This window comes from Pelodiscus sinensis, chromosome 1 (assembly GCF_049634645.1).
Source record: "Pelodiscus sinensis isolate JC-2024 chromosome 1, ASM4963464v1, whole genome shotgun sequence".
Taxonomy (NCBI): Eukaryota; Metazoa; Chordata; order Testudines; family Trionychidae; genus Pelodiscus; species Pelodiscus sinensis.
This window is the reverse complement of record NC_134711.1, coordinates 181,276,439-181,297,839: the sequence shown is the minus strand read 5'-3', so window position 1 is coordinate 181,297,839 and position 21,401 is coordinate 181,276,439. Positions and strand designations below refer to the sequence as shown.

The following is a 21,401-nucleotide window of genomic DNA, read 5'->3' as shown; positions in this document are numbered from 1 at the left end:
ATCGGCACGGCGCAGCAGCCATTTTGATGTAAATGAAGCAGCGATTATTTAAATCACCGCTTCATTTCCCTATGTCTAGTAAACTCATCTACATGGCTCCATCAACGGAGCCATGTAGTCTAGACATACCCTATGATACACAGCAAGGCAGGGACCATGGTCTCCTGTTCAGATTTGCAGCTCATGATATACTGCAGGAGCAGCCTCTTTAGGTTCATAAAGCTCATCATAAGGCAGATGAACAGTGCAGAATACATGCTTTCAGGCAGACTCAGAGGATGCTAAGTTTACAGGTGCAGTTGAAAAACGGTGTGAAATGCCGTCAGACGTTCTTGAAATCATGGACAGAGGAAACTGAATCATGGGATGATGTGGGATCACATCGCTGGTGTACTGTGACACATTCCCAGCACTCCTGGTGGGAGAAGGTGATCATTTGCACAGTGGGATGACTATCCACAGTGCAACACTTTCTCGCTCTTTCAGTGGCAAATCATCAATTGTGGATGCCAGAGGTGACAGCTCTTTGGGTCTGTGGGGGCTGGAGCACCCAGGGAGAAAAGTTAATGGGTGCTGACAAGGCCATCCTTTGGATTTACAGGACCCTACACATATTAAACTGATTCCTCTATGCCTGACATTAGATGACGGAGAGGATGACATTTTAAAGATATGCTTTTATAATCTTCAGCAACACACTAATGAAATATTTTTAAAGCAAACTTTAAACTAAGGTCCTGTAGACTAATATAGTAGTGATGTGAAAGGTTAACCAGTAAGCATCACTCTTAACTGGTGATGCTTACCAGTTCTGGTTAACCGGCAGGCGCTGGAGCAGCTCCCCGCCTGCCATGGGGGTAACTTAAATGCTAGAAGCTGTGTGTGAGCAGACCAGGAGTGATAGCTTTTACAGTGAAGCTGTCTGTCTAAAATGTACCCCTGGCTGGAGAACTGAGAGGATGCAGCTGTTCATCAGTCCAGATTGTACCCTGGATAATGTCACAATATAATTTATCTTTGAAGTGGCAGGGAAAGGTTATATGTTAATAATGATAACATGACTTCTGTATTGGATTATTCCAAATCAGTTACACTACTGATGTAAGCACTGATTCAGGAAAGCATCCAGGTTCAGAACATCATCTAAGTGCTGTTCACTAAATTAAAGCATATGTTTAAGTTTTAGCACATGCTTAGTGCCCTTCCTGCGCAGCAAAGGATTTTAAACATATGTTAAAGAGTTTTTCTGATTTGGTTTCCTAATAAGTTAGATTTGCTTAGCTTTTCTATTATAGGTCTAGATTTTCTGAGTGCCTAGTAAGTGTAAAATCCTGGCTTGCACAGACAAGTAAAAGAAGAAGAATTTGGCCTGAAGGCCAACCAGGGGACAATCTTGGGATCCCAAACACATATTGCACATGCCTTGTGCACTATACATCTTAAATCCACAGAGATGGGAAATCTCTGCTTTCCCACACAATTAGCAAATTTGGGGACAGGTCAATCAATGACTAGCACAGAAGCAGGAAATTATTGATTGATTCATTCCTCTTTTCTTATCGTATGCTGGAACAACCATTTTTAATGGCAAAGCTGAGTTGGAGAACATTTCTTAGTAGCCTGCTCTCAATAGGAATTTTGCCTGCCCAAGGACCGCAAGTTCAAGTGCAAATGAGTAGTAGCTTTAAAAAAAATCTACATGGGTTATGCAATCTGTTTAAGAGGAATCAGTTTGTATTAATTTAGTGACATGAAACTTCCTGTCCATGTTTTTCACCATTTGGGGCCAGTTGACAGCTTCCTCTGAATGTCTTTCACTTTTTTCCATTGGGCGCAATAATGGAATGAAGGCTTGAGCTTTTTCAGGCTACCACTTCCTAACATCTGGATTTCCAAGTAAATTATTTCAGATTCGGTCTTCATTATCTTTCTTTTACTTAAATAGTTACACTAAACAGAGATAGAATAAACTAAGCAATCAATAACTTTTAAAGCCATTACAAATTTTAGGGAAAAAATATTAGTATTCATGAAAGTCAGACACCAAAAACACTGGATTCAAGCCAGGAGCAGTACAGGAAGACACTATAAAACTTGCATAAATCTGTAAATGAATATCAATCCTGATTTGCAAAACCTGGATCAAAAGAGACTCTGAGCAAGGCTCTTACTTGCTCTACAAACAGAGCCCATATAGCAGCAGTGAACAATAACCAGTCGATGGGCCAGATATGATTTGCCTCTGGCTTATTGTCCACTCCTGCTATATAGTACAACCCCTTTGTGGGTTTGGCTTTATTAAATAAGAAGTAATTAAAAATCAAGTAATCAAGATCACCCAAGATCACAAACAGTTTGTGTCTAATGCGCCTTCCCTCACTGTTCAGCCCACACCTTCTTTCCTAGAAAGCCTCTTGCTCCTCTTCTATTATTTAAAGGTAGCATACAGAATTGCCCGCCTCTGAGTCAGCAGAATGTACTTATTATTTTATTGTTGGTATCAACACCTGTTAACAGAGTAGGATGATGTTCCAGGCAAACACTAAGAGCCTGTTACAAAGGCCTAAGATTAGAATACCAGGGAACTGCTAAATGTTATGAATGGTGTGGTTTACAATGTCCACTGAATGCTGAGACCATCTACTGATTTTTGCTTGTGACCTACCCCTGGATTTGAAATAAGCTTTTAGAGTTTGATAGATACTATAATAAGCTCTTGCACCATCTAGCCTTAGTTATGGATACTTAATAAATAGCTCTAGCATTGTGTAACCTGTGTTTTCTGTTAGCAGCTACTCTGTGTTTAAAAATTAACATTGATAAATAATAATCTGATTTTTAAGCTATAAATGCAGAGCCTCTGAGAGTCCCACTTACAGTGTGCTTCAGCTGTGTAGTCCTAGCACATCTGAGGTGAGCACTGACTGGCATGGCAGGACAGGCTGAAGGGTTTGGGGATTAAATGAAGCCAGTGTATCACTCTGCTTTGCTCATATTTCACAATCGTTTTGCACATGTGCAAATATCTACACAAGATGCAAGTCAGTGAAGAGTAAGGCCTAAAGTAGGTCAATTGAGCAATCTGCAGAATAGGAGAATTGGTGGAGTTTGGGTTACACAGCATTTTTAGGAAAGTCCACAGATATCACTTAAGGCAATTCAATGAAGTCCTCCACTCAATGTGCACCAGCAGTCAAACAACAAGATGTTAGGATGCATATGAAACAGAATGGAAATTATACTTCCATCTATAAATCAAGAGTGTAGGCTTGTCTGAAACACCGCAGTACTGGCTACCCCCATCTTTAAATGGAGACTGACGTATGAGGAGGCACAGACATGAGTGACAGAAATGATTATGAGCAGGAAAATTCTTTTATGAGGACAGATTGAAAAGGGGATGAATAAATGGGGCCATGATAAAAAGCATATAAAATAAAGAACAGCATAAAGAATATAACTCAGATGATCTGTTCTCCCCTTCTTGTATCACAAGCATAAGAGAATATTAAATTAAACTGAAAGGGTGACATACAAAACTAATCAGAGGAAACAGTTTTTTTTAAATACACAACACATAGGTGTACTGTGCAACGCTTTGTTATCACTAACACTAAGAGGATCAGACATTTTGAGTATGTCCACACTGCAATATAACACCCACTGCTGACCTGTGTCAGCTGACTCAAGTTCTAGCCAGGGACTACAAAATTGCAGTGCAGTTCGGGCTGGGAGCTGAAGCTGCAGGACCCCACATCAAGTGGTGGGTCCTAAAATATAGAATCCAGCCTGAATGTCTACACTGCAATATCATAGCCCTGAGCCTGAATCCGCTGACACCAGCTAGGTGCAGCTATTTTACTGCAGTATAGATAAAACCATCACATGGCGAATAAAAAGATCCAAAACTCACAACAGCAATTTTTTTTTTTAATCTTGATCTGTGGGAGGAAACCCTGATGCTTTGATGCATGCATTTTTCTCTAGCCATGGGAAATCAGAAGGAACCTAATGACGGATTAGTCCATAAATACTTGCTTGCGAAGTTTCTTCCTCTTAAGCAGCTAGTACTGTCCATTATTAGAGTACAAAAAAACTGAATTACATGGACAAGTAAGGTGATCCAACATGGAAATTCCTATGTTTCCCTGGCAAATTGGTTTTGAAAATAGTTGTTAAATATTGCTTCTTAAGTCTCTTAATGTGCGAGTAATAAGTCATCTATTTCAAGGATGGTTTGGCAGCACCCAGCGATGCGGATGAACTCTTAATAGAAGCATGGAAATCCCCCATCTCCAATTCATCTGAATGCTTGCACCACACAAAATTTTTGTGTAAGCAGTCAGCCTTTTTTTTTTCTTTTTGGTGAGGCTGTGGAGATGGTGGTAGAAAAAGAGAACAAACTAATGTGTAAATCAAGGACTCAAGAAAGTAAATATACCCTCAACTAAGTATCTATGACAATTCATATAGAAGAAAGGAAGTGAAAAGGTATTCATGGCACAAAAAAGGAACAATCCTAGACCACATTTATTCCAGGCATATTTTAGAATTGTTTGGGGGAGGAAAAAAGATAAAATTGTTCAGAGCTAATAATATAAAGTGTAGCTAGCAACCAAGACAACTCTAATATTTAACTACATAATCCAGGGTCATTAGCTTGTAATAGTAATATAATAAGTTCCCAAAATAACCAGTTATCCTATCCCTTTCACCCAAAATTAGAGATCTAACACATCTGTCATTGAAATATAAGAAGTTACAGGAACATAAATTAAATTATGTTCACTGATCTAAGTATGCTGTATTCTTGCCTTCACATCCTTTTCTTCCTTTTCTATCTCTTTTTCCTTTTCAGGTTGATTTTGCCCCATGTGAACTACTACTGTAAATAGGCAGAATTCAAATGAAGTCAGAGCTGTGCCAATTTACAGCATGTTTTCCCACCAAACTTGGCCATTGTTCTATCCTATAATTCTAACTTTTGATTTCCCTATTCATCTCTCTCACTCCCTCTTCCTCATGAGGTAACTGTATTCATTGCTCCCATACTTCCCATGGGGTATGTCTACACTACAGCGCTAATTCGAACTAACGCATCCAGGCTAAAAAACTAGTTCGAATTAGCATTTTGCTAATTCGAACTAGCATGTCCACATTAAGTGGACCCTGAACCAGGGTTAAGGATGGCCGGAAGCAGTGCCAGCAGGGCATCAGATGAGGACTTAGAGCGTGGAGCTGCTGCCTTAGGCTAGCCGAGGGCTGTGCTTAAAGGGACCCGACCCCCACCCCGGACAGACAGTTCTCAGGGGTGCCCCGCTTGCAAAGCAGTCCTGGCTTGGATTGCCCTGAGTGCCCACACTGGGCACATCACAGCACTCGGCCATCACCCCGGCTGCACTTGCCGCAGGCTGCCATCTGGGGAGAGGGGACAATTGGGGGGCTGCAGGAGAGCTTCCACCCCCAGAAGCCTGCAGAGCCAGCCCAGTCCTCCCCATTGGGGGCTCGTACCCAATTCCTCCCTCACCTCCTTCCACTTACCCCTCCCTAGCCCCCCTTCCTGATGTACCAAATAAAGAAAACGTGTGGTCAAAAATAGAATCTCTCTTTATTGAACAAAACTCGGGCAGACTGGGAAAAGGAGGTGGGAGAGGGGAAGAGAGAGGATGGGAGAGGGGAGGGCAACTAAAATGATCAGAGGTTTGGAACAGGTCCCATATGAAGAGAGGCTAAAGAGACTGGGACTTTTCAGTTTAGAAAAGAGGAGACGGGGGGGGGGGGACAGGATAGAGGTCTATAAAAGCATGAGTGGGGTGGAGAGGGTACATAAAGAAAAGTTCTTCATTAGTTCCCATAAAGAAGGACTAGAGGACACCAAAGGAAAGGAATGGGTAGCAGGCTTCAAACTAGTAACAGAAAGTTGTTCTTCACAAAGCGAAGAGTCAACCTGTGGAACTCCTTGCTGCAGGAGGCTGTGAAGGCTAGAACTAGAACAGAGTTTAAAGAGAAGTGAGATAAAGTGATGGAGGTTGGGTCCATGGAGTGGTATTAGCCAGGGGGTAAGAGTGGTGTCCCTGCCCAAAGTTTGTGGAAGGCTGGAGATGGATGGCACAAGACAAATGGCTTGGTCACTGTCTTCGGTCCATCCCCTCCAGGGTCCCTAGGGTTGGCCGCTGTCGGCAGACAGGTTACTGGGCTAGATGGACCTTTGGTCTGACCCAGGACGGCCATTGTAAGCTCAGGACTCAGGGTCGGGGGTCTCAGTGGACCACCTTGATTTTCATGCACACCTGTTCCTGGGTGGCCAGGCTGGCAGCTCTCCTGCCCTAGACGGCCACTTTCCTGTGCCTAGTGCGGAGGTCGTGGACGAGGTCCACGATGTCTGCACTAGACCATGTGGGTGCCTGCCTCTTGCGGTCCCGGGCAAGCTCCCGGGAGCCGCCAGCCTGGTCCTGGGAAGAGAGGGAGGGCTGGGGGGCATCGGGTGGCTGGCTCAAGCCGTGCCAGGTGCAGGGTCTGCTGGCTGGGTGCTGGCAGGCTTGCACCTGGCACGGGCACCGTAGCCAGCCCGTGCCCCTTTAAGGGGTCCGGGGCCGGGAGGGGGGCAGTAGAGTTTCCCTGGTGTTGGCCAGAGTGGCCACCAGGGAAAGCTGGGGAGGGCTAGCCTCCCACTAGTTCGAATTAAGGGGCTACACACCCCTTAATTCGAACTAGTAAGTTCGAACTAGGCTTAGTCCTCGTAGAATGAGGTTTACCTAGTTCGAACTGAGCACTCCGCTAGTTCGAATTAAGTTCGAACTAGCTGTTCGCTAGTGTAGCGCCTATCAAAGTTAATTCGAACTGACGTCCGTTAGTTCGAATTAACTTTGTAGTGTAGACGTACCCATGGTGTATGTGCTCTTACTCTCTGCTTCACCCACAAAGAAAATGGGGCAAAAAGGCTCCTGCTATGGAGTACAGCAGTCAGTGTTAGTCCTATTTACCCCCTACCTTATAGCTTTGTACTCCTCCCTTCCCCTAAATTCTGCAGTGAGAAGCACATTGCAAAAGAAGAAGCTCTGAGGGCAGGAAGAGAAGGCCACCATGAGGGGACCCCCAAGCAACAGGAGGCCACAGGAGACACACCAGCTGGTGTCAGCTCATCAGGTGACATCCAAAGGGGTCCAGCCCATTCGTGTCTACACAGGGGATTGCACCAGTTTAACTAACTTGCTCCAAGCTTGTGTGAAGAAGACCATTCAGTGTCCTAAAGGCAGCCAATAAAGGGATTCTGGTAGATGACCTTCAGTGGACAATTGCACAAGTGAAACCCCTGAAAAGTTAAAGTTCTGCCCTTATCCTGATCATGGCCAAATCTTAGGACAGAGACATAGCTTGCTCTGTCCAACTGCAGTTATCCCAGGCAGGACAATGGGGTCACAAAAATCTTCTGGCCTAGAATATGAAGGGTTTCTATAGGTTAATATCTTCAGTGTTAGCTTCCATGCTCAGGGTATGTCTACACTACAGTGTTATTTTGAAATAGCTTATTTCGAAATAACACATCTACACACAAAATGCATTTTGAAATTGCATTTTTCTATTTTGAAATAGCACGTCCACACTGAGTGGACACTGAATTGCATTGAAGGCCGGCCGGAGCCAGGTCCAGCAGGGCATCAGGTCAGGAGTCTGTTTGTGTGGCTGCTGCCTGAGGCTATCTGAGGCTTGTGCTTATAGGGACCCCCAACCCGGACAGCTGCTTCTCAGCTTTCCCTGCTTGCTTGCCTACCTCGATGAGGGACAGCAAAGCATTTTTGTCTCGGCATGCTCTGGTTGCCCTCACTCGGGACACCACAGCACTCTGCAACATGGAGTCGAAGCTGCCCCTGGGCACTCTAGTGTTTCTCGTGAACGCGTTGATGCAAGCCTGGCTGCACTTTCTGCAGGCTGTCAGTATCCAGGAGGCCCTGTGGGAGAGCTTCCACCCTGAGGAACACTAAGGCTACGTCTAGACTGGCATGATTTTTCGGAAATGCTTTTAACGGAAAAGTTTTTCGTTAAAAGCATTTTCAGAAAAGCGTGTCTAGATTGGCAGGATGCTTTTCCGGAAAAGCACTTTTTGCTGAAAAGCGTCCGTGGCCACTCTAGACGCACTTTTCCGCAAAAAAGCCCCGATTGCCATTTTCGCGATCGGGGCTTTTTTGCGGAAAACAGTACTGTGCTGTCTACACTGGCCCTTTTGCGCAAAAGTCTTTCGGAAAAAGACTTTTGCCCGAACGGGAGCAGCATAGTATTTCCGGAAAGGCACTGACGATCTTACATGAGATGGTCAGTGCTTTTCCGGAAATTCAAGCTGCCAGTGTAGACAGCTGGCAAGTTTTGCTGGAAAAGCAGCTGATTTTCCGGAAAAACTTGCCTGTCTAGACACAGCCTAAGAGTCTCCCTGGTCTGCCCCACTGTGGGCTTGTGCTTCATTCCTCCCCCACATCGTTCCACTTACCCTCCCAGCCCCCTTTCCTGATGTCAAATAAAATATACGTATTTTCATGAACACAAACTCTCTTTATTTAACAAAACTGGGGGGTGAGAGGAGGGATGAAACTGGTGAGACTGGAGAAAGGAGGTGGGAGAGGGGAGGAAATAGGGTGTGAGAGGGGAGGGGAAAACCTGGGAGGAGGGAGGTGGAAGGGGGAAGCAAGGAGAAGAAGGGGGAGGGGAAGCTCAGGGCTCAGGGGTCTTGCTGGACCAACTTGATTTTCATGCGAACCTGCTCCTGGGTTCGCATGTGGCCTTTGGTGGCCAGGCTGGCAGCTATCCTGCCATAGATGGCTGCATTCCTCAGTCTAGTGTGGAGATTATGAACATTGGGGGCATCCCCCCTAAACCTGAGTAAGGTCTACCCTGATCTCCACCCTGGACCAGGAAGGCGCCCGCCTTCTCTGGGCCCTGGCAGTCTCCTGGGAGCTGGCAGACTGCTCCAGGAGAGCGGTGGAGGGCTGGCTGCCAGTGGCTTGCTGGTTCATGTTTTGGGGCCATTGGGTCGGGGGCAGTGACTGCTGGCTCTGGGCTGGCAGGCTTGGAGCTGGCACAGGCACTGTGGCCAGAGTCTACCCCTTTAAGGGCTCTGGGGAGGGAGGGAAGGGAGAGGAGTGTTCTTGTTTGAAGCTGGAGTGGCCACCAGGCTGGAGGCCCCCTATTTTGAAATAAGTGTCTACACAGCATTTATTTTGAAATAGCTATTTCAAATTTGGCGTTATTCCTTGTAGAATGAGGTTTACCAAATTCGAAATAAGTGCTCCACTATTTTGAAATTATTTTGAAATAGCGGTTTGCCTGTGCAGAAGCTAGTAAAGTTAATTCATAATAACGGCTGTTATTTTGAATTAACTTTGATGTGTAGACATACTCTCACGCTTTTGCTCTTTTTAGTTTCTTTACTCAAATAAAAAAATGCTGTTTTTCTTTAATAGTTACTTCTGGCAGCATTTTCCACTATTCCTTCAATAGCCCGCAAATCATATTCTAAATGGTTTTTAAATAATTATGAATTTTTTTCTTCAAAGGAAAATAAGTGTGATTTGCATTAATGTATAAGTATATACTAAGGTTTATCTGGAAAAACAGTTACTTACTTTCTTTCTTCCAGCAGTGCAATTTCCTTTTTGACTTCATGATATTCTTCTGCTATTTGGCAGTGCTGTTTGAACACCTCAATAGATTCCTTAGAGTCATGACAAGGAGGCAGAGGCTTCATAAACAAAAGAAAACATAATATAATTATTTTGCATGTGACTGAAATATTATAAAGTAAAATCTTGCCTATTTAAAAACCAAGATATGATCTATGGGTCCAATCCTGTTGCCCTTACATAGAGAAAACTTCTGTTTATTTCAAGGAGTGCTGGACTGACCAAATATTATTACTGTTGTTTTCCATCTAACATATGTAAACATAAGCCTTTTGATCTTCCAAGTATTTTCATAATTTTCCTTGCTGCCTTTGCAAGCCATCTGTGAAATTTGTGTTTATAGAAGAATATTCTCTTTTATATGACAGCTTTGTCAGATACAGTAAAGTGATCATGCTAAATTTCGGTCTCCAGTTATATTCATCTCACAATATAAAACATAGTATTTATATTTTCACAGCAGAATCAAGCAGAAAATTAATTTGATTTGAATAAGAGCTCTAATTCAAACATAAAAATCTATAAAATGATATACAGAGGAACCATTGACTGAATAGTTTTGTTTTCAAATGCATGCTTTCCCCTCTATTCCTAGCATGCCTCTTTGTGGAATATGGTCTTATAGTTAAAGAACATGACAGTTAGCCAGAAGATCTGGGGAAGAGTTTTGCAGTTGATTTCAAGGGAGCCAGAATTTCAACCCTATCCTCTATCTCAGCTCTGCATGTGCAGGTCTTTGATGTGACCTTGAGCAAGTACATCTCTCTGCATCTCAGTTTTCATATCTGCAAAAGGAAACTAGTAGTACTGTGAAACCTTTATTATCCGGAATTTTGTTAACCAGAAAACTTTGTTAACCATGGCTTGGTTTACCATGATTGGCTTAACAATTTTTTATTTAAGAAGTACTATCATCTTTAACTCAAAATAGAAATGTGAGACCAACTGCCTCACACTACAAAACTACCAATATTAAAAACTTGAGTTTTACTATTATTGTCCATTGGCTTTTCCTAGGTTGATGGGACCCTCAGATAACCAGAATTTTTAGATACCGGTAACTGGAATGCCCTAATCCCCGAGCATGCTGAATAACACAGGTTTTACTGTACTTACCTTGGGGGTGAGGTGAAGGGAAACTTAAATCACTAGTATTTGTAAAGTGTTTTAAGCACCTGTGATAGAAGGTGCTTTAGAAGTGCAAAATGATGAGGACAATGAAAACATTTACTTTACAGTACTCAGATAATAGGGATCCAGTCTTTCACCACTGAAAGTAATAGGAGTTTTGGCACTATATAACTTCACTGTATGCTGTCCCTATGCTAGTACAACACATTGTTTTTAAAAGACTAATGTAAAGTTGTAAACTTTGGAAATCCACTATTGTAAATACACCACATAAAAATACCCTATTCTGGGATTTCATTAATTACAACTAATGTGTTGAAAGTACAGTTTTGGGGGAGTCGAAGTTGATGGTTCTTTCAAAAAAAAAAAAAGCACCTTAATTCAGACATCAGAGATGAGCCTCACACTTTGTCCATACTGCTTGTAGGAAATTTAATATTTTTTAAATTAGTAGCCATGAATCAATCAACTGCACATGAACTCCACATAGCATGATTAAGCCACCTGTTTAAATCAAAAGGAAACACTTAAAAATAATTCTTCTACTGTTCAGCTAAGGAGCATCCAATTGCCCTCTGAAATAAAAGTGAATCTATTTCTACCCCTCATAGCTCTATTTAGACTCTTCTATTTAGGGAGGAACATGCTTTTAGTGACTATGGTGGGAATGGCAAGCACTAGTACTTGGGTTTTTCCTTTTTCTGTCTCTGAAATCTTTTGCTCTAGCTAAAGTTATAAAACATAGTTTTCATTAAATCTACGTACACAGACAGAACAAAGGGTATTTACTAACAGCGAGTCTCTTCCAGATGTACTTTAATGAAGAAAAATGTGTGATACAGGTCATCTGAATTAATTGTATGTAACAAGAAATTTGGATGTACAAACATTCATTTTCAATACACGGGTTCTGAGGGTTTAAATTAAGAGGTTTATAACAATATTGCTATGGAGTAGTTGTTTGCAAGAAACTGTTTTGAGTCCAGGAGAGGTCAGAGCCTCAGAGACAGAGTTTCTCATTCATCAAGACACACAAGGGAATGAGGACAGACACAAGAATGGATTTTAAAAGGCAGGCCAAAACTTATATTAAAATTTAACATTGGAGAGAGGCCCTCTCTGACCCACCTCATACCAGACATTTCAGGAGGGCCTATCTCGGGATTTACAGGGCATCTATCAGATAGCTCATACCTCAGCATAGATGTCCCACTGCCTATCCCATGGATTCAGCTTGCTCTGCTGAATTCCCTACACTTCCCCAGTAGAGAGAGGACAGAAGGACCAAAGAGGTACTCCAGTCTGCAATAACTTTAAGTCCTCCTTATTCCATAGACCTGGGGTCCACCAGTGAAATCCCATATCTCTTTTGTTTGCCCTGGATACACCTGCTGGAAATTGGTCTGAACTAACACGCTTATAATTCCTCAATTAAATTCTTAAATCTTATACCTATTTAAACCAACATGCTATGTGCTATGTGGAAGATGTAAAAACCCACTAGATCTCAGCTAATTTGGCCCCAATGGGAAAAAAATTCCTTTCTGGCCCCTTAAACAGGTGGTCGACCAAAATCTACAGCAAATTTAAAAACCCCCACAGTTCTTATCTACTATATATGTGAGTTTGCTGCCTGTTCATCCTTCTGTTTGTTCAATAACTCCTCCTAAACAGTAAGAACTAGGACCACCAAATTCGGTATACAGCTTTCTCTTATCATACATAACTCAAAGTAAGATCAGGATTTGGCTGTGCCAGGAAAATGGGATGTGCCCGGAATGGGATTGCTTCTCAGAAAAACATACAGAAAATGCTGGCTGTTTCCCTTTGTCAGGGAGCAAAGGGAAGTGCACAGTTTGCACTCCTTACTCTGGCTAGGGAGTGAAGGGGACACCTGGATCTGTCCCAGCTGGGGGGACATGATTTAAATGATGCATGTACATTTTCACTTTATTTTCAAAAAAAAAAAAAGCAAAAATTGAGTTAAGGATTTGAGCAATGCCAGGGAAATCTTCTAGTATTATATAAATATAAGGAAGCAAAGTGGGTTCAAAGTGGGTTCAACTACAAATGGATTAGAAGCCTGATAATCCCTAGGCTAGGTTTTAAAATAAATGACTATAGTAAGCCAGAGCCAATCAGCTCACATCCCTCTAACTGGCCAACAGGCAATGGAGCATTCAGAGGAGGAGGGTCCTACCTCTGTATATATACCCATTTTATCCTAAAGCCATCTGTTACCTAGCGGAGCCAATCAATCATGTTTCCTAGTAATTACATTAGTGGGTGGCAGTGAAAATGCTTCCTGAGAAAGGGATTTAATTGTATTTCACTGTGGGTGAGCCACAGCACCATCCATATAGTCACCCAAATAATGAGTATACATGTAACAAGATAAAAATATAGAAGTTGCAGTGTTCTATTCCAGGAATGCAAGGGTGAGCCAAAGCTATTCACCAGAGTAACCAGTGCACAAGTGTGTTACAACAGAGGCTTTGAAAAGGACTCAGTGAGAGAGCCCCTAAAACTATGATCCTTAAAGGAAAAAGTTTAGTTTCTTTAACTCTACCCAGTTTACAGAAGTTTGAAAATTAGAGCAGCATTCAGTTTCCATATTCTAGCTTCCCACTCAAGATATATTTAGAGAGCTAAAAATTATCTAGTCATTCTGAGACTTTGTAGCTATTTCTCACTTCAAACCAGTTGCTGACTCTCAAAACTGCTTCCCTTGCTGTTTCCTCCCCAAAGCATTGCTTTTTTCTTAAAATGCCAAGTTAACCCCTCAAAATCCATTAAAATTTAAAATCCAGCTGCTAAACTTTCTCATTGTAGTGGTCATATTATAGGCTGTCTCCTTAAAGAGAGTTAGGTTCGACCCCTTGTAATAAATTAGCTGCTTCCCATTTGATGCTGTGAGGCATGGGATGAGGTGAAATCTTGAAGATCACCTGGTCCTCACAAAAAAACCCCACAAAAAACCACCCAACTAAACAAACAAAAAACAAATATGCAAGTAGCACAGTTATACCAGAATGTTACATGGAGAGGGGAGTCTTATGGGAGTCCTGGGGCCAGGGGAAAAAACCTGGTTTATGTAAGACTCTCAGGCAAATACCCGTCAGAAGCAGGGGGACTTGCCATAACTCCCAGAGAAACAGCTTGTGGAGTGTGATCTTGTAGAGGAAGTTAAATTCTTCTAAAGGAATCTGAGTGAAAGGAGGAAAAGGACAGCCTGATACACAAAACTTGTGTTATTTTGAAGAAATAAAAGAGAATCTCTGAAGAAAGGAGGACTGGAATCCTGTAGCTAAAGTGTATTCTTTAGGACATGGATGGATTAGTTAGCCCACTGGCTGACCGGGCCACCGAATCCATCACTGGGCAGGAGAAATGCTAAGCATCTGGAGTCAAAAGTGCCATCTCTGGGGAAAGAAATAGAAAAACAAGAGTTCTCTTTCTTGACCTACTGACGAGCATTGCAGAGGGATTATGCTAAATGTTAATGTGCAGAGAAGAGAAAACCTTTTTGATTTAGGCAAGAAAACAGAAAATTAATATGGGAATAAATCCATCACCACCAAGAAATGAGTCTGCAGAGGCAACTCCTGAAATAACAAATGCAAGAGCAAAAGCCAGAAGTGCCATTATCTCAAAGAATCTATTGCAGTGGTTCAGCGTATACCATCACACCTTCACAGTATAATGACATGTAATTATTAGTGTCCTGTTGGTCCCCAACAATCCATTTCCACAGCAATCCAAAACTACTAAAAAGCAGAAAAGACTGGGGATTCCAAGAACATACATTTCTTGTCCTTTGTCTTGAAAGTCTGTGCATTCTTTAGTAATGTTTTGTTAGGTTGCACTGGCTACTGTTTGTGTCTGGCCTGCATATTAGTATACTTAATGAGTTTTACCAGATTTATGTTGAATCCAACAGGCATACTTTGGTTTATTCTCAATACATTATCACTTTTACTGTGCCATACAGTTAATATAGAAAGCATATCTACAGCAAAAGACAAAACAAAAGCCTCCACCAATATAAACAGTTACATTTAATAGTCACTGTTGCCAACATTTAATCCTTTTTATTTCAGCGTCATCCAACATCATTCTGCTGCACTGCCAAAATATGTGCCCAAAGCTGTTCTGATTTGGTTCACCGAGCTAATACAAGCAGCATTAACTAAACTCACTACTTCAGGTGACATTAAACCATCTGTCTAATTGTGCTTAATTTGCAGCAAGGCCTAAAGCCTCCATAGTTTATTGAACACTCAGTCAGGCTTCCACTAACATTATACAAAAAGCAATAATCAGATATTAAGAGACACTGTAATATAACTGCATGTCAGCAGTCCTTCTGTGTGAGGATACGTGCACTGTTTCTTTCAGTGTAACACAATGCCACCCAGTAGGGCCTGGAGGAAGAGTTTAGAAAGAAGCTCCATAGAAAAGCAAGGGATTAGGCTGTTTTTTATGCTGGTAATCTGTATTCGGTGTTTGAAGAAAGCAGCTTTCAATGATTGTTCGTCATTGTCACCTGTCAACCTGCCCTTTGTATCGAACCTTTTTAATACCTCACCATCCTATACCCACCAAGTTTGTAACTGAATTGTCCTGGTTTGGGTAAATGGCAGCACTGCCAAACTCAAGTGTTCCAAAAATCATGAGGCTGGCTTAAAAACATGAAATCAATACCGTATAAGGCGACTGGCCGTATAAGACAACCCCCTAATTTTTTAGTTAAAACATAGGTTTTCACCTATACTCGCCGTATAAGACTACCCCCCCTTAAGAGGCCAACCGGCAGTGCCCCAGCTGCTCTGCCCCAGGGTCCACAACAAAAGCCTGGTCTGCTGGGGGAGGGGGGGCGCACTAGCTGCGCCCCCCCAGCAGACCAGGGACACGGGGAGCAAAGCTGCAGCGGCTCTGGCAAAGCCTCAGAGGCGCGGGACCCCTCCGCCTCCCCGGCTTTGCTCCCGGTGTCCCTGGTCTGCTGGGGACCGTCTCCAGCAGACCAGGGACACCGGGAGCAAAGCCTCTGAGGACGCCGGCAGCGGGACAGCCGCAGCGTGTCTGAGCTGCCCCGCTGCCAGCTTCCCCCGAGACTTTGCAAAGCCGCGGAGGGGCTTGGGCAGCGGGGCAGCCCAGGCACACTTTGCTCTGTGGCTTTGCTCTGCGTCTTCCTGGTCTGCAGACCAGGGAGACGCGGAGCAGCTTTTCTCGCCCCGGAGTACATGGGCGGCGGGACTGCGAGGTCCCGCAGTCCGTGTCCTCCAGGGCGAGAAAAGCCCCGTTCGTACCTGCAAGTCGTGGACTCCCTGTATGTTTATACCCAGCGTATAAAACGACCCCCAATTTTTGGGGGATGTTTTTTAGTATAAAAAGTCGTCTTATACGCCGGAAAATATGGTAATAATAAAATAAAAATTTCGGATTCTTTCTATTTACCTTCCATTTGAGGGCCTCTAGAGTGCACTCATGTCATGTTTTCAAGCTTTTCTCTGCAACCAGGAAAATGGGGCCTAGAAACTTTCATAATAATATAAGAACTGAACTTCCCATGACTCCAGGCTTAAAGAAAAACACTAAATACTGCGAGACTCATGATAACATCATGAGAATTGACAATAGGGAGTCTCAGTGTCAAGGCAGCAATGAATATATATGCTCCCTGGGAATATATGTGGGGACGAATATTAATGGAAATGTTGTTGAATAGCAGCAGCATAGATGTGTCCACTCTTGAGGCCTAGAGTTCACAAAAATATCTGCATCATACACTTTATCTGGTCTGCCTGTGTACACATATAAGATCAGCTACCCTGGATATGACTACAGAGCTAGAGGTGTAGTTTCCAGTTCAGGTAGCTTTGCCTCAATTTGAGCTAGTAAGGTCATAATAGAAGTGCAGCAGCAGCAGCACAATATGCTATGTTCCTAAGTTCCTAGAGTCTTGAATGGGATCATACTTGTAGTGGCTAGCAGTCCTATTGTTCTCACTAGGAATGTAAAATCCCACTTAATTGGTTAACCCGGCGTTTCTCAAACTGTGGGACCCGGCCCCCCGGGGGATCATGAGCAACTTAGAGGGGGGTCGCGGTTTCACAAAGTTTGAGAACCCCTGGGTTAACCAGTTAAACATCACGGGTGGCCTGAGAAGCCCCTGCTCCAGCCCCCACCGGAGAACCAGTAAGCATCACCTGTTAAGTGTGATGCTTACCAGTTAACTTTTCACATCCCTAGGTAACACCACTATGGATTCTACTGTTTTTATTGCAGTAGCTCAATCAGAACTAGTGCAAGTGTATCTACTTCAACTAAAAATTATATTACCAGCTCCAGAATAGACATATTCTATAATGCATTAAGATAGCATCACCATAATAGCCCTTTTTGTCAGATGTACCTTGGCGTGGAGGGGCAGAATGGGTATTTGTGTTCCCTCTACGCATGCCATATAGCTTGGAAAACCCAGCAACGACCTCTTGAGCATTTGCCGTGTTGATTACAATGTCCTGCAACATACTCCATAACAATAGCAACTATGGGTACTACACTGACATCTAGGTAAGTGCTAATTCTCAGAGTGTGGTAGGTAGCTTCCACTGTGTAACCACAGCCCTTCAATTAATTTCCTTCTAAAGTAACAGGATGGGTCAGATTCACCGTCTAGGAACTGTACAACTGGGCTCTGATTCCTCCAAAGCAAGCAGCTCAAGAGGGAGTGGAAAGAGTTTGGGCCTCAGCTAGTGAACGATCTGGTTCTTTTCTAGTTCTAGGAAGGTGCTCCAATACTGTTGGTAAGGATGTCTTATAAATGCTAACAACAACATAATAGCCATAATGTTATTACTACAGAACAAATTGATACATTTGTGGACCATAAAGTCCAAATATAGGATATTAAGCCTTTTTTAGAATTAAATGTTTTAAATTATAATACTGTATATTTTATATCATTGCAAGATAATTTGTACATCTTTACTCAACATCACTACCATTTAAAATGTCATTATTAAAGATAGAGATCAAACAGGATTGGCTATTAACCTTGTCTGTTACAAACCGAGGGATCTCACAAAACTAGATAACTGGGCAACAAAATGACACATGATACTGAATATTGATAAGTACAGAGCAATGCACCTTGGAAAACATAATCCTAATTATATCTACAAAATGATAGATTGTAAATTAGCTGTTACCACTCAAGAAAGATTTTGGAGTCATTGTGGATAACGTGCAGTAGCAGTCAAAAAAGCAAACAGTGTTAAGAACCATTAGGAAAGAGAAGAATAACAAATCAAAAATATCATAATGGCACTATATAAATCTATGGTATATTCCCACCTCAAATACTGCATGTATTTCTAGACATCCTATCCTAAAAATATATATTGGAAATTAAAAAGATACAGAAAAGGGCAACAAAAATTATCAGGAGTATGAATCAGCTGCCATGTAAGGAAAGATTAGAAAGATGGGGACTGTTCAGCTGAGAAAAGAGGTGACTAAGGGGGGATATTATACAGGTTTATAATATGAATGGTGTGAAGAAAGTGAAGAGTGAATTGTTATTTACTCCTTCACAACACATGGTATTAATAGGTAGTAAGTTTAAAACAAACAAGCAAAGATAAGGAAGTACAGGTTGAAATTCTAAAATCTGATATTCTCTGGTCCGGCAACACCTGTGGTCAGCAGGACCATGGATATTGCTGGACCAGAGAGTCTGACTGGAAGTGGGGGCAGCCAGACTCACAAGCACAGCTGGTGGCAGCAGGGCCAGTCACCAAGAGTGCAGTCCTGGCCGGGGCTATCGGCAGAGGATCCAGCATGCCTGGGAGCAGCAGGGTCAGTGTAGCTGAGAGCGCAGTCCTGGTTGGGGCCAGGAGCACAGCCTAGGGTGGGACTGGCGGCAATGGGGCTGCCATTGGGGAGTGCAGCCCTAGCCAGGGACAGGAGTGGAGCTCAGTGGCCAGGGCTTGTGCCCAGGAGGAGGGCTGATGACTGGGAGGAGAACCTTGACATTCCCTGGTCCTGAAAATTCCCTGATTTGGATCTACTGAGGTCCCAAGGGTACTGGACCAGGAAGGTCAAACCTGTCCTTCTTCACACAACATGCAATCAACCTGTGGAACTTGTTGCCGGGGATGATGTAAAGGCCATTAGAATAACTGAGTTAAAAAAAGTATTGGTTACATTTCTGGAGGATCTGTCCATCAATGACTATTAGCAAAGATGGTCAGGATGCATCCCCATACTCTAGTTGTCCCTACCTCTCTGTCTACCTCTGAGTGCCAGAAACTGAGACTGGACAACAGGGGATGGATCACTTGACAATTGTGCTCTTCTATTTGTTTCCTCTGATGCCTCGGACACTGGCCACTATTGGAAAACAGTACACTGGCCTAAATGGACTATAGGTCTGACCCACTATGGTCATTCTTCTGTTCTTACATGTAAGCAAAGTCTAAATGAGCTCTCTCCTGACATCTAGGGTACGTCTACAGGCTTCTGTCGACAGGACTACAGGCTTCTGTCGACAGAAGTTTTGTCGACAGATACTGTCGACAAAACTTCTGTCGACAAAGAGCGTCTAGACTACATTGAGTTCTGTCGACAAAGCAAGCTGCTTTGTCGACATGGTAGTGTAGACGCAAAGGACAGTTTACATGCAATAACACCTTCTGTCGACAGAAACTCTGTCGACAGAAGGCGTTATGCCTCGTAAAATGAGGTTTACCAGCGTCAACAAAACTGCTGAGTTCTGTCGACGTTATGTTGACAGAACTCAGTGGTAGTGTGGACGCAGGTATAGTTTTGTCGACAAAAGTCCACTTTTGTCGACAAAACCCTGTAGTCTAGACACACCCCTAGTGATAAGCTATGGAAGTGGACTTCAGGGACTGATCTTGTTTGCATGGGCATACCCACCCTGCTTAGTGGCTCAGAATGATGGAATTGATTGGCCAAATGTTCACTTCTGGCTGGTGTTACTCCTGCCCAGTCTCCTTCTTATTGGGGCAGGAGTAATAAAGGATTGTTATCCTTGTTGTGTGAATCCAAGGCAGCAAAACTATATTTGGCATTTCTTGATTGAGGGACTTACCCTGAACTAAATGGCATTTGCTAGGCAGGGGACATGGGTTTCAAAGCCCAGTGAATTAAGAGAGGATGGAGACAGGTACTTGTACCTGGTGGTATTGGCCCTGTTTAATGGTCTTAGACATTATTTGGCTTGTCCTCTCCTGCGGATGTAAAATCCTGTGTAATTTCTTAATTGGTTAAATGTTAAAGTTTAACCAGTTAACTGATTTAAAGGGAGGGGGGCTGAATTGTAGTGGCCCCCCGGCTGCAGATGGGGACTACTCCATCTGGGCTAGAGCACCCCTGTCCTCAGTGGGCCCTGTGGGACTGGAGCAACCTCCTGCCCATGGCGGGCAGGGGCTGCTCCAGCCCCTACCAGTTAACTGTAACTGGTAAGCCTCATTGTTAATAGGTGAGGCTTAGAGTTAACCAGTTAACCATTAACATCCCTACTCTCTACTGTGTAATAAAAGAGTTAATTTAGACACAGTTGAGAGTCTCATTATATGCTGCAGAGCTGAAATCACCGATACCTATGTCTAAGTATTAGATCTGCTTTGGGATAGTATCTCTGATACAAGAGACTGCCCAGTGTGCACCATCTGTGAGGCTCCCATATTAACAGCTGAAGTCACTGTGTTAAGTGATGGACCCTGAAGATATCTCAGTGACTGGCCAGCAGGGTGGCTAGTGCAGAGGCACGGTGAGCAGCCAGAAGAGTGGCTGGTAGAGAAGCACAGAGGAGCGGTCAATAGGGTGGCTGGCAGAGAGGGCCAGAGCAGAGCCCTGCATGGAGGTGCAGCAGTAGGGCAGCTGGCAGAGATGGGCAGCAAGTGAATTCTGAGCAGTGGAGCAAGTAAGGTGCTTCCTTACACTTTAACACCTTTTCACTCAGGGTGGGAGGAGAATTTTGCAGAGGACCTCTGAACTCTGGGACTGCATTGACCAAAGACAGCAACTGTGAGGGGTGTAGAGAAGGCACAGGCACACTAAAGGAATTTTTGTGTTGCTGGACATAAGAAACTCAGGGGTACGGAGCACTGCCCAACTTACTTGGCATGGGTCTTTCCCCTCATGACTTATGTTTATGAACTCTGTTTGTCATGTTTTCCCAAATCGATGTTGAGTTACTTCCCTCCTTTTATTAAAAGGTTTTTGCTATATTCAGATTCTTTGCTTGCAAAAGGAGAAGTACTGCTTTTTTCAAGCACCCAGTGGGTGATGTATAATTATCCCAGAGCACTGCATGAAGGCTCAAGCGGTTTTGAGTTGTATTGTTGAAAAGGAACCCATAGTACTGAATCCGGCCCTTGTTGCTGCTGACTGGCAGAAGAGTTGCATAAATAGTGAACTTCTCTACTCATTGCTTTTCCTATAAAATCTGACAAATTTACTTGTGACTTTATAAATGAGGCAAATGTTCTTGATTCATCAATTTTATGCTTCTCTAACTCAACTGATTTCAACAGAGTTATTCTGCATTAATCTGGAACTGCTGAG

General features: G+C 43.2%; 1 protein-coding gene across 2 annotated transcripts in view; it reads right to left on the bottom strand.

Annotated features, from left to right (window-relative positions):
• Positions 1-21,401, bottom strand: part of MAP3K7CL (MAP3K7 C-terminal like) — a 59,372-nt gene that overhangs the window by 8,764 nt on the left and 29,207 nt on the right. For both annotated transcript variants that reach the window (XM_006126076.4, XM_075910433.1), the window contains exon 4: positions 9,615-9,730. In XM_006126076.4, coding sequence (XP_006126138.2) covers positions 9,615-9,730 — 116 coding nt within the window. The remainder of the gene's footprint in view (positions 1-9,614; positions 9,731-21,401) is intronic.